Source organism: Phoenix dactylifera, chromosome 2 (assembly GCF_051530095.1).
Source record: "Phoenix dactylifera cultivar Ajwa chromosome 2, Ajwa_hap1_PhDact_Kaust_v1.1, whole genome shotgun sequence".
Taxonomy (NCBI): domain Eukaryota; kingdom Viridiplantae; phylum Streptophyta; class Magnoliopsida; order Arecales; family Arecaceae; genus Phoenix; species Phoenix dactylifera.
The window spans coordinates 20,474,901-20,490,518 of record NC_143191.1 but is presented as its reverse complement, the minus strand read 5'-3'; the positions used below and the strand labels follow the sequence as shown (position 1 = coordinate 20,490,518).

Sequence of the window (15,618 nt, the reverse complement as noted above, 5' to 3'; positions counted from 1 at the left end):
GGCGCCATGGCTTCTTTTTCCCTTCTTCTTGCTGGCGGCTGAACCAAGGGAGGGAGAGGGTGGCCACGTGATGGAGAGGAGGGGGATTCCTATATCCATTAGGTCAGCCCCCAAGAGTCCTCCTTTTATAACATCTAGGGCTCCTACAAGTTAGGAGCCCTTGATGTATTACCAAGAGGGGCGCCGGCCCCTCTTGTTGCCGCACCAAGAGATCCAAGGAGGAGGGGCGTGAGCCCCTCCCTCTCATGTTGCCCTAATCCTCATCTAATGAGGATTGGGAGGCCCTAATGTGGTTTAGCCTTAATCCAATTAGGCTTAGCCCAAGGGTGAACCAATTTGGATCCAATCTAGGCTAGTCCTAATCCAATTAGGACTTGAATGAACCATGACTCAATTGAACTCTTCAATCCTAATCCAATTAGGAGTCATGTTGATTCATTAGATTAATAATTAATTTAGACTTAAGGAATCCTAATCCAATTAGGATGTATTTAATTTTAGTCCTAATCCAATTAGGACTCTATTTGAATCCGAAGTCCTAATCCAATTAGGATTTCTAGGAATCCTACTCCAAGTAGGAATCCAATTTTAATTCAAAATTCCTAATCTCATTAGGATTGTAGGAATCCTATTCCAAGTAGGAATCCCAGTCCTACTCCAACTAGGATTCCCAGTCCTAATCCAATTAGGACTCTAGGTATCCTACTCGAAGTAGGACTCTTGTTTCAAGTCCAATTAATTAATTCCCTTTGTTCCTTCTTCAACTTCTTATCAATCAAATTGATTACTTGTGATTCCTAATCACGATTTCAACCATCGGATCGGTCAATACTTCTAGTGTGTGTGACCCCATAGGTTCTATTCTGACTGGTAGTGAGATATATTGTGATCTCTATCTCAATATTATTGAAAACTCCTTTCAATGGGTTGGAACGATTCCAACTCAACTCATTAGGGTTTATCGATCATCAAGATAATCCCTATGAGTCCCACCATCCACCAGTGACACCTAGCAGCATGTAGTGGCTACCCAGCAGAATGGAATGATGAACCTCTAGGTGCAGTTAACGTGTGATACAATCCTACTATCGTGGATCCCTACAGGGCGGAGGTCATGGACAACTCGTCAAACCCCATCGTCTGTCATATGTCAAGATTTATTCGACTTGAGTTCGCTAATGGAAAACTCTTTTTCCACTTTATATTACTGCCCTGGCCAAGGTCTTAGAACTCAGTCTAACAAATCACATAGGATCACTCCTCTTCTATCAAGGTCGATAGATTCCTTATAGGTGCATACCCTACTCTACAGTGAACTTACTACAGCCAATCTACACTGCATGGACCCATATGGCTAGAGACCATGTATGTGTGCAGTCAAACTACAATAACCTCACTGTGAGTAGCCGAAGCACCGCAGGTCAAAGGACCAGTCACACTACTGCAACATCAAGCAAGTCACTGACGAGTGGATAGACATCCAAGTGACTTCTTGTCTTGGTCACGCTCAGTACCCTTGTTCTCTAACAAGCACCTACACTATCACTTCAGTGTCCCTACACTGTGGACTCAAGTCTCGTCCATCCAGAAGGAAAGTGATCTGTGCACTGATCGGATCGATCACCGTCCTCGTGATGATCCATTGATCAGGAGCATTTAGAAATTAATCACCAATGATACATGCCTTAAATTCTCAACTCTTGAGAATATGTATCATCATCTTATTAATTCCTTGGACGATTCATAGACACATAAATAATATGAATGAAAAGATGCCTTTTATTTATTCAATAATAAATAGTCAAGTACAAAATTATGTCCCTAGAATCAACAATGTGTCAGCCAAATTGGCTTCTAGGGCATACATCTAACACAAAGCACGTGGATAAATCGCCGGCACTTGATGACGAACGTAACGACAGTGAGCATACTCTCAAGGCGTGCTCGACCTCGAGGCACGCCCGACCTCAAGGCGCCCGACCTCAAAACACTCGATCCCAATGCCAATAACCTCAGAGCTCACAACCTCGATCTCGGCTAAGTTAAGCTCGACCGACCTTAAGGCCAACCCAATCAAAGAGAGAAGCAGGCCTACCCGCTCCACCGAAAATCAAGTCCCCCTCCTCATTCGGGGTCAAATTCCGCGATCTCCGTCTCAACGACTGTCAACGTTTAAATGCACACGATCTTAATGGGTCGCCAGCTAGCCCAAAATCTCGAGCTGTCTACGGTAACTCATTAATTCACACGATCACGTCCAATCACTACGGTAACTCATTAATTCGCATGGATACGTCCAGTCACAGGTAACTCCTACATCCCCTCCTATAAAAAGGAGGGAAGATCTCGAGGTAGGGGGCTTCTTCCTCTCCCTCCTCCAGAGTTTCCTGGGTACTCCCACTCTTTATTAGTTTTCTCCACAAGCAAACCCCCCTCGGACTTAAGCATCAGAGGGCCGGCGCTGGAAACCCCGACCACCGGCTTCTTGCAGGTCCCCCGGAAAAAGACGTCCGCCGCCGCACCACCTGCCAGAGCTCCTCGGTTCGCGGTCACCCCCGGGTCCAATTTCCAGCAACAGGTTCTATTTCCAAAATGAAGCTACAAGCATAACTCTAGAAGAAACTATGATTGGTCTCCCCTAGCCCAAGTCTTGGACAAACCCCAAGACCGAATACAATAGGGCAAAGCCCTCCCAAGCCTAAGGCCGAAATACAAGTCAAGACTACAGTGCTCAAAGATGTCCAAAATGATCCCCCTCATGGCTTATTTATAGCCTTTCTAGTGTGCCCAAGGGTGGCTAAGGCATAGGGGTCTTCATGGCACATGTAGGGCGAAAGGCTTGGCCAAAGCATGGCCAAGCCTTAGGCATAGGCTGGCGGCTGGGCAGGCCCTTGGCTGGCCTGGCTATGGCCTTTGAAGGGGGCAGGCAGGCCATTGGCAGGGCATGGGTGCGGCTAGCTGTAGTGGCTGGTCGGCAGGGGGCCAGGCAAGGCGTTGGGCGCTCTGGCAGGGCGCTGGCAAGGCGCCTGGGCACGACAGGGGCACTGGCACAGGCGCCGAGGCGCGGCAGGGGCGGTGGGGCAGGCGTCTGCCGCACGCGCGCAGGCGGCGTGCACAGGCGGCGCGCGCAGGCCGTTGTCGGGCGCGGTCTGCGGCGAGGTTCAATGGCCCAAACCTCGCCCGGTCATGCTGGCGCGGGCGCGCAGGTGGGCGCTTGGGCGCGCGGGTGTGCAGGCGGGCGCAAGTGGTCGCGGGCAGGCGCGGGCTATGGCGAGGTTCGCTGGGCCGAACCTCGCCCGAGGCACTGGGCGCAGGCGCGCACGGTCAGGCGGGCGTGCTAGTGGGCGCGCATGGGCGGCCGCACGGGCGTGCTAACGGGCTGGCGGGCGTGCGACACTGTAGCTGGCGAGGTTCTGTGGCCTGAACCTCGCCAGGCTTGTTTGCTTGCCTGGGCGCGCCTGGCACTGTAGCTGGCGAGGTTCAGCATCCAGAACCTCGCCTGGCACACTGTAGCTGGCGAGGTTCTTTGGCCTGAACCTCGCTCACAGCATGGGTTGCGGCCGGATTAGGCCGCGGCACGGCTCGGGGCTGCGCGCAGTGGGCTCGGTCGAGGTTAGGCGTGCTTGGCCGAGGCGTGGCATGCATGGCACGGGCCGACCATGGATGTGCTTGGCCGAATGAAGGGCTTGGCCAAGGCTTTCCATGCAAAATAGTTGGCCTTGGCTTGACCCTCCGTTGGCCTCTTCATGGCCTGATGCCCTCCTTGGTTGGCGGCGCTTGTGGGGGTCCTCAACATTCCCCTTCTCTTGAAGAATATCCTTGTCCTCAAGAATAACGAGTGGATGCCGCCGGATCATCTCATCATGGTCTTCCCAAGTAGCCTCTTCTTTCGGCATTCTTCCCCATTGAAACATTACTTGCCATAGTTGTGTCATGGCTCTCTTCAAGTCGGCCCATATTTCTTTTGACTTCGGGGTTCCTTCAAGCTCTCTTCCTAGCCATCAACCCATAATCATTTAAGAAGCACTGATAGTAGCCGGTTGATCCCAAGTTCGCCCTTAGGGCTGAGATATCCACAAAGGCCTCAACCTTTCACGGATCAACCTTTACCCCTCCCGAAATGTGGCCCAAATACTCCAACTCAAATGTCCACTTAGAAGGCTCGATGTAGAAGTGGTGATTCTCCACAACCTCCATGTGCTTCATGTGCTTCTCCATGGATCCGAAATGGACCCAAGTATCATCAAAGGAAACTAGAATGAACTTCCTCAAGTAAGGCCCAAATACCTCATTCGAAGTGGGTTGTAGGATGGATGATTTTTGAACTCCTGATAAGGCATGTAAAGTGAATTTGGCCGCCTCCTTCTTAGCACTATGTCCAGCCTTCTCATCATGCTCCATCTTCTTGCATTCTCCCTTTGACTTCTCAGCTCTAGTGTCCTCATCTCCACTGCCCACATCTAGAAGAAAGGCTTGCCCGATCTTGCAAGGGTGTCCCGGTCTCAACTTGCCCCCATACTTGAGGCATAGCTCCTTTTTGATGTATTCTTGGAGCTCTTCCCTTGACAACTTCTTGATTTCTTTTGGCCGATCCTTGTTGTCACTTTTAACTTCTTCATTGACCTTCCAAGGTGCTCTTGGTTGCAAGGATGAACATGCATTGTTGCTGAAATTTTCTTTGGACATGTGCTTCTCCGCGGGGTAGCTCTAGGATCTCCGCCATCCTCATTGCATCTTGTAACCTTGGTAGCCATGGCTTCAAACCATCTAGGAAGGTGCCCATTAGTGCCTCTTCGGACCACCCCCTCACCAATGTTTGGAGACGCTGAAACTCATCAATGTATGTGTGCCCTTTTCCTTCTTGTCTCAACTTGGCTAGTTGCCCATGGTAGTTCACAACGGGTGAAGGACCCCATTGTGACATGAATTACTTCACGAAGGCCATCCAACCAAGTCTCTTGCCATCCTTCTCATAGAGTGTTCGGATCCATCTCCACCACCGACTTGCCCTTCAAAGTTTCGCTAGCAATGGTGACCCGGTCGGCTCTTGGGACCCCATAAACCTCAAAGTATTGTTCGGCTTTGTCTAGCCATTCATAGGGTTCGCCTCCTCCAAATAGGGAAAATCAATCTTGGGCCCCCTTAGCCCTCTTTCATACTACCGAGGACTCCTCCCAACTTCATCTTCAAAGTCTTCTCCCATTCGGCTCCTCCTTCCATCCATGTTACTTCTCCGGCCAAAAGACCCTCAAGCATGGAATGGCTCCTCTTTGGCCTCACTCTCATCTTCACTATGTTTTCTCCCTCTTGTGCTAGGCCTATCATCCTCCATCCACCTATCTACTATCCCTACATTCCGGGCTCCAATTCTTTCATCTTTTCTCTATGGTCTTTGGTGGTCTAACCCCACTACTTTGTTAGATCTCAAGCTTCCTTCTTCACTTGCTCTTTTCTCCCTCACTTGGCCCCGCATGAGGCGTGCGACCAATATTCTTCTTCATTGGATCTTCTAAGCTCTTTTTCTCTTCCATTTCCACTAACTCTCCTTTCTAATCTTTCTAGGCGGGCATTTACACCGGCTAGGGTAGTTGATATATTCTCAAGGGTTCGGTTTCGACTTTCAAGAGTTTGGTTTAGGTGTTGAGAACTCCCCTCTAAGGCCTCAAGCCGTGCATTTTCATCCCACATCAACCCTCCAAACCTCCTTTGGCCTCACCCAAGGGATGATCCGGCCCTCCTCTTTTATATCAAATGAATTGTACACCACTCAATCTCCTCTAATTACAACAACGATTTACAATAATTAAGCCTCACAACCTGAGAGAAATATGTTGTTGCTCTACTTGCTCCCTATCCGGTGTAGTTAGAAGGACACGAGGTATTACCAGTAGCCTCCCTCTTGTGCTGTCCCTCATATACCCTAACACCGAATAGTTTGGTCAAATAGTGCCGGGTACTACCAGTAGCCTCTCCGTTGGCACCATCTCTATGATGAGCAATCTAGAAAACAATCCGTCCTCTTTAAAAAAAAAATACTCACTCTTTTGAAAAAGTAAGAATGTATTGCAGGATTTTAAGCACCAATTGTAAGCAAGATAAGCTTCTAATGTATCCACCCACACTCTTAATCAAATAAGATATGTGCAATAAGCAATTAGTAGTGAACCTCACTTTCTAGAGTGTGCAATAAGTAAAGCTTCTTAACCCAACCCAAATCTGAAATTTTATTGGGTTTATAGGCGTTACCTCTTTGGAGAGAGATCTTCGACAGAGCTTCTCTTGGAACTTCTTCCGACGAAATCTCTCAATGAAAGCACCATTGATGGGGGGTGGCTTTCGGCCCTAAATCGCCACACCAAATTCTTCGCCTTATGCTCCTTCCGGATGCCTCGAGATGTACGGATGCGGGCCGAACGGGTAACGCCGGTTGTGTGTGGAGCACTTAGTAACCAAGGGAATTAAGGCAAGGGGCGGGTCTACTGGCTGCAGCTTGGCCCGACCCTTGGCTTGAATGAAACAACCAAACAATTCAAGTGTATGTGGAGGAAAGATTAAGGTTGATTCTAAACGCAAAATGATTGTTGCGTCAAGAGGAGCCGAAAGAACCAAAGTGTGATTCCCAAAATTTCTGCGGCAAGAGCCTTCCCTACTTGCAACCGGAGGCTACTCAAAAGGATGATTTTGGAGCCCATCTTGCAGCACCGAAGCCACCACCATTTGCTGTTGCAACTGAGTACACAGCGGATGGTCATGAAGAGGAAGTCCAACATCATGTGGCCGTGCATGAGCATGAAAATTCAGCTGAAAATTCTGCAACCACAGAAATTTCAGCAAATTCTGCAGCCTTCCCAATCACAACTCAAGCTGAGGTACCCCTTAAATATCGGGCTATTTATCTTCAAGATAATTCAAGCATTGTGAAAGGCCTAGAAGACCATGTTGGTGCCATGTTTAGCGGCAGCAAGCTGCTGATTTGTGACCATGAGTGCAAGACCAACATGTGGGAAAAGACGGTGAACCTTCGGCGATAAAAATTTGTGGAATTACTACGACGGTTCGAGTTCAAGCTTGTCTACCTCCCAAGGGGAGGAGTGGAGGAGGCCGAGGAAGACTATGATGGGGCACTTAAGGGTGCCAAAAGTATGATGTGAAGTACAACCCATGAAGCATCAAGGTGGAGGGATGTTCAAATGTTCGACATGAAGCATAGGTCCTTCTACAACAATCATGGGGTTGATCGGTTGGAGCATGGCATCTAAGTAGAGCTTCCCTTGTACTCAAGAAAAGATTGGAGGAAACGGAAGAGATGGCAAGTACTTATCCATTGGGGAAGAAGACCAAGAGAAGGAGGTTCGTGGGAGCCCTATTAGCGGTGGCCAAACATCATCCTTGAGGTCAAGAAAATTTTTCAAGGGGGAGGGAATGATGCGGACCCAAGCCCGCCACACCGCCAAGAAGCCAACCGTGGAAGACTTTGGGCCTTGACGGTGCCACAGGAGGGCCAAACCATGGCCAAAGTCTTGCGCTCGCCCGCGCATGACCACGTGATGAGGACCCTCCATGAACACCGCCGTTGGGGCCCGCGACCAAGGGGGATTCAAGGCCTAGACAAGGCCAAAGGAGAGCATCGCCAAGCACGAGGCTCCGACCAACCTCTTGGCTTGGAGGAGTGGCCAAGCATCCCCAAGGTCGGCCAAGACAAGGCCCAGCAGCCCCCAGCACCCCTAACCGCACCCTGCCGCGCCCCTGCCGCGCCCAGGCGCCCTGCCACAGCGCCCAGCGCCCTATCCAGCCCCCTGCCGACCAGCCAGCTGCCCCAGCCGTGCCCAGGCCCTGCCAGCCGCCTGCTTGCCCCTGCAAAGGCCACAGCTGGGCCAACCAAGGGCCTGCCCAGCTGCCAGCCTATGCCTAAGGCTTGGCCATGCCTTGGCCAAGCCTTTAGCCCTACATGTGCCATGAAGCCCCCTATGCCTTAGCCACTCTTGTGCCACTTGGAGAACACTATAAATAGGAGGGAATGAGGGTCTTTTGAGCTATCTTAGTCCTTTGTCATCTTGAGAGTCTTGTATTTTCGGCCTAAGGGCTTGGGAGGGCTTTGCCCTATTGTATTCAGTCCTAGAGTGTCTCTAAGGACTTGGGCTAGTGAGAACCTATCATAGTTCCACTAGATTATGCTTGTAAGCTTCATTTTGGGAATTGAAACAATCCTCTAAGCTTTCCTCTACCTAACTTGTGTGATTCTCTTTCAAGCCAAGGGACGGGCCAAGCTGCTGCCAGTAGACCCACCCCTTGTCTTGATTCCCACGACCATTCGAAGGAGTGCGTCCATCATTCGCAACAAGCTAAGGGTCGGGCCAAGCTGCAGCCAGTAGGCCTGCCCCTTGTCTTGTATCCGTGACCATCCAAAGGAGTGGATATCAATTGGTGTTACCCGCATAAGCCCATTTCAATAACTTAACGAGGTGCGTGCAAGAAGCACGAGGCACGGATTTGGTGTGGCGACTTGGGGCCGAAAGCCGCCCTCCATCAAAGCTCCACCGCCCCTCCACAGGCTTCGCTGCCCCCCGCGGCCCTCCGCAGGTGGCGGAGGCCTCTTCTTTTCCCTCCCCCCCCCCCCCCGCTCGCTCTCTCCTCTTCTTCCCTGGCTTCGACTGGGTTCTCTCGGTACCGGCCCGGTATCGAAACAGTAGCGAACATACTGAACCGGTACCGTATCGGTCCGGTAGGCGTCTGGTATGCCTACCGATACCGGTACGGCATACCTTGGCTAGGCTTGATAAGAAATATAGCTCACAATCCCTAAGTTTCAACCCTTGAAATTTGTTAAATTTAACAAAAAGAGAATACAAAAGGTTGCCTCTCCTAAGAGCAGTAAATCAGTCGTTGGAACTCGTGAGGAAGCACTTGCTAATCTTGACGTGGGCATTCCTGTTGATATCCCTCGTAACAACTTCGGCGTGGACTTTAGTAAAAGCGCCAAGTACACATTCTTCATTTCGCAATTTTGCCATCTCACTGGGCCTGCTACCATGATTGAGTGCACTTTTTTTTTGGTTTGGATCTATATATTTCTTTTTTGTTGTTGGTCATTGAAGGTTGTCAGGATCTACCTCCGACTGGCAATTGCTCTATCCGAGAATCGGCCCATATCTCTTGGGCCTTTAATCTTGGGTTGCCTATATTAATGCTTGAAAGACTTAAACATCGAGATCTATAGCTGTGGGGGTCCTTTCTAGACTCTTCAAATTTAGTTCTACACTTATTTTCTAGAGGTATGTCGTTCGGCAAACATTCCGAAAGCTCCTCTTTTTTGCCTTCATTTTGCTCAACTAGCGGGGTCGACTCTTTCTTTTGTTGAATACTTCAAAAAGTTTTATAAAGGTTTGGCTCATCACAACATTCCTCCTCTTTCTCTATTTCTTCAGACTCCAAGGCATTCTTGGCTTCTTCCCAAGCATGGCATGACTTCTGAGGAGGCCAAAGCTATTGTTACCCAGTGGAGACACTTCTTGGTACCTGGAGACCTCTATGTCCAGCTCCACTATTGAACATTCTATAAATAATAAGTATAGACTATAGAGTTGAACCATACTACCCGAACTTCTTTGCCTGCTAATTCGCTCTTGTCAAACCACTTCTTTTTTGCCTCTTTTTCAGTTTAAATGAATTTTATAATGATCAGCTCTTGATCGCTCATCTCAAACTGGTAGACCTAGCTGATTACTTCTACCACCAATTTTTCTTTGATTATACCTTTATTTCCTTTGCACCCATACCTACCATGATCTAAGGTTGTGTGAGTTGGTGGGTTAATTATATATGGGTGGTTCAGTCTGAGTCGGCAACTTCCATCTTGGCTCGGATAGATAGATCTGATCCTAAAGATGAACCATCCTCCACCAATAACCCTTTTGATGATTCTATTATCTTCCAGCATGTAGGTGTAGCAGAGAGCACTCAATGGGCGGTCATTTTCGTCCTCTTACTTGGACAGCGGCTGCCAGTGGTGGTCCGATGACCCTTTAGGAAATTTATTGGATGGCATTGGCAGTGCTGGTGCCTTAGATAAGATTTGGGCCAAGAAATCTTCAAGAAAACGACACTGGCGGATGAAATTGGGGTCGGAGAATATCGGAAAGGAGGGGGCTCATGGAGAGGGGGAGGAGGAGGAAGAGAGAGAGGGGGGGAGGGAGAGGGAGGGGAGAGAGAGGAAGGGTGAGGGGGAGAGAGAAGGGGGGAGGTGGGCAGAGAGAGGAAGAGATGGGGGCCTTACATGGGAATGATTGACGTTGAGGGAGATGAGAGCAAAAATGAATGAGAGAGATGAGAGGAACGAAATTCTTGAACCATCTCACCTCTTAAATCGTTTTGAGGTGTTGAATCGTCTCAGTCAGGGTGCGGTCTAGTTCAATATGCTTTGAACTACCTAGTTTGGGATGGTTCTGTGGTCCCTACTACATATTATCCATGTGAATCCTTTTAGACTTTAAATTGTTTAATTGTAATAATAAAGATAAAACCCAAAGATCAATTTTCTATTTTTATTCAATTGTTACAAGTTCAAACCAAAACATGCAGTTTTATAAGCTGAATTAATTTGCAGAATTTTGATATGCAGAATTTTTTAATAACTGAGATATATTATGTCGAGAACACAAAAAAGCAGAATTCTATTTTTTTAGAAATACAAATTATATAAATATAATATATAAAAATATGATTTAGAGAAATTTAGTTTACTGTAGTTTTATTTCACAGAAATTATTATCCAGAATTCAATATATGCAGATATTAAGTTTTTGAAATATAATATACATAATTATAAAAACCTCATTCTCAGAAAATTAAATCTGATTTAATAAATTCTGCAGAGCTCTCTTTCAAAATAGAATAATAACATACAGAAATTCGTTAATGAGAAATTTAGATTATTATTACAGAAACTAATTTGTAGGATTTCTCTATTTGTAATGAAATTAAGTTGTTGAGTTATACTACATAGAAATAGAACAATACTCAGAAATTCAAAAATCATTGCTGGAATAATGCTATAGGAATTAATATCAATACTAAAAAGATACTTGCTAGTAGAATTAAAATTGGAAAGAAAATAAAATTAGAGATACTATTAACTATTTGCTATATTAAAAAAATCTTTAAAAGGAAATCTTTAAAAAGATACCTGTAGTGCACCAAATGATAACACTGCAGGTATCTGCATGATAGCTCTAGTATATATACTATATATAAATCAAGACAAAATAGGACTCAAGTCCTCATGGTAATAGATATAAGGCCTCTCATAGTTTTCTTTGTTTCTTTCTTCTTTTTTTTTTTGGTACAGCGGCGGTTCATACTCTACGGGTGTGGACACGGCCAAGAAAATCAGAAAACAACAAGGCAGAAAAAGAAGCTGGCAATCTGTCACCCTCCATCCACACACAGCCACCAGAGTGGGGGGCCGCATAGGAGGCAACCCAATCAGTTGCTCCATTCGCTTTTCTGTAGGTATGTGTGGCCTAATGGGCAACATACGCCTGTAGCAGTCTGTGAATATTAAGGAGCAGTGGCCTACCCTCTTCCGCACGATCCCGACCCCGGATCCAGTCGATCACTGTAGCCGAGTCGCCCTCGAGAATAAGCCGATCTGCACCCAAAGTCCGACGGGTAAAAGAGATGCCCTCCCAAGCCGCTCTGAGCTTAGTACACACCACCGAGGCATCGAGAATCCGTTGACCGCTTGTGGCCACTAGTCTGGACTCATGATCTCTGATGACAAAACCTAAACCTCCACATCTTCCATCGTCCGCCACACTGCCATTAAAATTTACCTTCAAGAAGCCAGGGGGTGGGGGCACCCAAGATACGCAGACATGCCTAGGCGCTACAGGAGCAGGAAAGGGGCCCCAGATGTCCCTGGCCGAACCAGAAGGTGAACAGCACTGGTGAACTCTGTAGCATGCAGTAAAGCTCTGACTGCCACCACTCTCGGGGGCGTACTGCTGCTCTCAAAGATCCGGGTGTTCTTGTACAACTATGAGTGGTAGGCCAGGTAGGCCGCCCGAGAGCCTCTCTCCTCCAGTCCGGGACCTGATGCCGACTCCTTCAAAAAGAGCAGGAACTCCTCAATGGACGTCTACCTCTGCCCCTGGACAAAATGAACCCCTGCACTCGTTCATATATGACTGGCCCGTGGATACTCGATCAGCATATGGTATATGGTCTCCTCCACCTCCAGACAGTCTCCACATGCTGAAGAAATCCTCACAGTTTTCTTAAAGTCGAAGTAGGAACATACCATTGTATAAACATAGCCAAACAAGAAATAAATCCTCAAGATTCGCCTGATTTATGTGGATGCCTAGGTTAATAGGTTTTAAGTGAGAAAAGGAAGACTAAGGCACATGGATGTCCAAGTTGGTTGGAGTGCCAAATGTCTCTTCTCTTAGTTTTCAAGGTCATGATTATGAACATGACTTGGATGTATAGAAGATCAACAAATACTCTACTTGGGAGAAAGTGAGTTGGATAATTTTACCCAACATCATTGTTCCATTGTAACATTACAATTGATAGGTGATGTTTCACTAATATTTGTTCCTAAGTTGTTAAACCATGTTGAAACCACAGGGAAATCACTTAATATTCATTTAAGATAATGATAGCTAAAAGAATTGGAAAAAACTTAAAACGGCATCCTAGTACCGGGACACTGCACCATCCCAAGAGTCAGTGTGGTACATCCCAGTACCATACCAGTCCGACAGAAACCTGGTATAACCATTGGTACTGGTGCTTAAATCTTTGCTAAAGAACATTTCAAAGGCTTATTTATATATAGAAAATTTATTGTAATTTGTATTCAGTGAAAAGAGGGTTTGCATCAAAATTTTAACTTTTATCACATTGTATCAAAGTATGAACTTTTAATACATCCCATATCTTTTATTCATTAATGCATGGCATTGTAATAATACACTTGGGCTTTCTCCTAAAGGTTTTTTTTTATTGTTTGAAAATTTCAAGTAGATTAAACAGCTGTATGCAGCTTTCTTCCTGCTTTTAGCTTTCTAAGGAATTTGTTATATTTGCCTATTTGGAAAATTCATTTTCAAATTTCATGAATGACTTTCAATCTAGTGGTCTACTGAGTTATGACGCCATGCTGATCTAGTGCTGTGGCCTTTTAGATTATAATGGAAACTGATTCTTTCTATGAAATAAGTCAATAGATTCCTAATTGTACAATGTGGCTATCATGTCTCTACTCTTCAAATGAATTTGACAGGTAAATTAAATGTCTCAGATTCCTGTACCTCCCTTGCAAAGAGCTACTGATGGTTCTCCAGTCTTTAATCAACTATTGATGAATGAAGTACAAGAAACTTTGGATGCCTCCTTTGAAAAGGGTATTCCGACATTGATATCATGGAATCAGGGAGGAAATAATGTCCTAGTAGAAGGATCATGGGACAACTGGACCACAAGGTATACTAGCAACCACGAGAACCTCAAAGAATGTCTACATCTTCATTTCACTTTAAGGAATTTCATGTTTACATCATTGTTTCCAGATTTCGTTTGCAATTTAAAATGTTGGAAAGAACGAGGATCAAATTACCATAACACCAACATGTATTGCCTTTCAGGAAGGCTCTGCAGTGGTCAGGAATGGACCATTCCATTTTGTTGGTCCTCCCATCTGGAGTCTACCAATACAAGTTCATTGTAGATGGAGAAAGGAGATACATTCCTGATCTTCCTTGCATAGCTGATGAAATGGGGCAGATAACCAATCTCCTTGACGTCCATGTGAGTCTACATTACATAACCATGTTTCTGGCGTAAGGGTGCTTCAATATGAATTATTATCTCTGCAGAAATGTTTGCAGTAAATGAAGGGAAACAATATTAACTAGTCCTGACAGTGGCAAAGTTCTGCATAAGTGGTGATTGTGACTCGAAATTTATTTTGGTGTCAAAGTGCACGACAATCCTTGCAAGCTAAAGAGAGTCATGTTGCTTGGCTTTATCCTTCTTGTGTTTGGAAAGTAAATGGCTCATTCTGTTGTCTTCTTTTGTGTGATGCAGGATTATGTTCCAGAAAATCCAGAAAGTGTTGCTGAATTCGAGTCCCCTCCATCACCAGAGACTAGTTACGGTTGGTCATCACCTGCATATGAGGACTTTGCAAAGGAGCCACCAGCTGTTCCACCTCAGTTGCATCGGACTGTCCTTGGGATGCAACATTCTGCGGAAGTTTCTTCAAAACCCCAGCACATTGTTCTCAACCACCTTTTCATAGAGAAGGAATGGGCTCCTCAGTCACTGGTGGCCCTTGGCTTAACTCACAGGTTCCAATCCAAGTATGTGACCGCTGTCCTATACAAGCCTGTGAGAAGGTGACCGAAATTGCACCTCTTACAACTCCATTCCTACATGGTAGTGATGCTTTTCTTGTTGCTTGAATTTTCTTGAATTTTTCTCATGTTCCTTTTGCATTTGCCATATGGCATCACCATGCAAGTTCTTCCATGGTTCTGATGTCATAGCTTCGCATCATTTAGGGTTGAACAAGCTACGTGCCTCTTCTGTGACATATTTCAAACCAGGATGAAATTACTTCAGAGACATTTTATGCATCCGGTATGATGATGTTAAGCGGCAGCAATTCTCTTTTGTACCTACAAGCAACAGTTCTTAAATTTAATCTTTGGTTAATACTTTTGGCCTCCTTTACTGTTAGTGCAATTGAAAGTTTCAAATGGCATAGTCCTGGAAGATTCTTAAAAGTATCTCAAACGAGAAAAGCTGGTACTGCAAATATAGTTAGTATACCCAATCATAAATGGCTGGTTGATGTGGAAGGGTTATACTGTTATGCTCTTGAGATGTGTTTTATTTGATTGGCTTGCAAGTTTTGCCCATTTTCTTTTGTTGCAAGTGGCATGGTATAATTTGTTCTATATTTTTATATGGTCGGGAACAATGTTTTATCGTCTCTTTCTGCCATATATGACGGACCGTACCTCTTGCATTATGGATATTTGATTAACTACAATTTCCAATCGTTTTGAACTATAATATCTAAATCCTGTAACATGCACATTCACGTTCTTCTATCATTGCCTTGATCCCACATCCTCGGCAACTCTTGGTTTGTTGCTGTATTCCATCGTCTCTTACCCAATATAATATTAAAAACTGGAATCCTTATTTTAAAAGTTGGTGTGCACTCATCAATTTTACCTTCTTCACCAGCAGCTAGGCACAGCCTTGCATAACCATCTTTTCTCCGATGTCTATTTTTGAGGGTCAAGGTTGTTGATTATCCTGCAGCGTTGAGATTTAAGGATGACCAATTTGATCTAGAACTGTGATATATGATGTCGATAAAATGTTGCATAGGGCGTCAAGTGTTACAGGGGTGGCTTGCTTTCAGGCTTGAACCAACCTAAAAGTAACTTGGTCCACTTGTTCCATTACGTTTGAAGTCATTGGATAATATTTGGGTTTAAAAAGATGACCGGTTTCAAACATGTGTTGGGTCGGGTCGCTAAGTGATCCAATTTAAACCCCAGCAAGCCAGAATTCTTGATGAGCCTGTTCGAATTCAAA

General features: G+C 45.8%; 1 protein-coding gene across 2 annotated transcripts in view; it reads left to right on the top strand.

The window, feature by feature from the left end:
- The window catches only part of LOC103698451 (SNF1-related protein kinase regulatory subunit beta-1-like), a 44,348-nt gene extending 29,421 nt beyond the window's left edge, over positions 1-14,927 (top strand). Inside the window, exons 2-5 of one of the 2 annotated variants that reach the window (XM_088715570.2) lie at positions 13,307-13,488; positions 13,650-13,812; positions 14,092-14,442; positions 14,568-14,927. In XM_088715570.2, the coding sequence (XP_088571696.1) occupies positions 13,307-13,488; positions 13,650-13,812; positions 14,092-14,406 (660 nt within the window). In that variant the 3' untranslated portion in view covers positions 14,407-14,442; positions 14,568-14,927. Of the gene's footprint in view, positions 1-13,306; positions 13,489-13,649; positions 13,813-14,091 lie in introns of both variants that reach the window. The other variant, XM_088715569.2, reaches the window with a different exon arrangement.
- Positions 14,928-15,618: the final 691 nt, after the last annotated feature.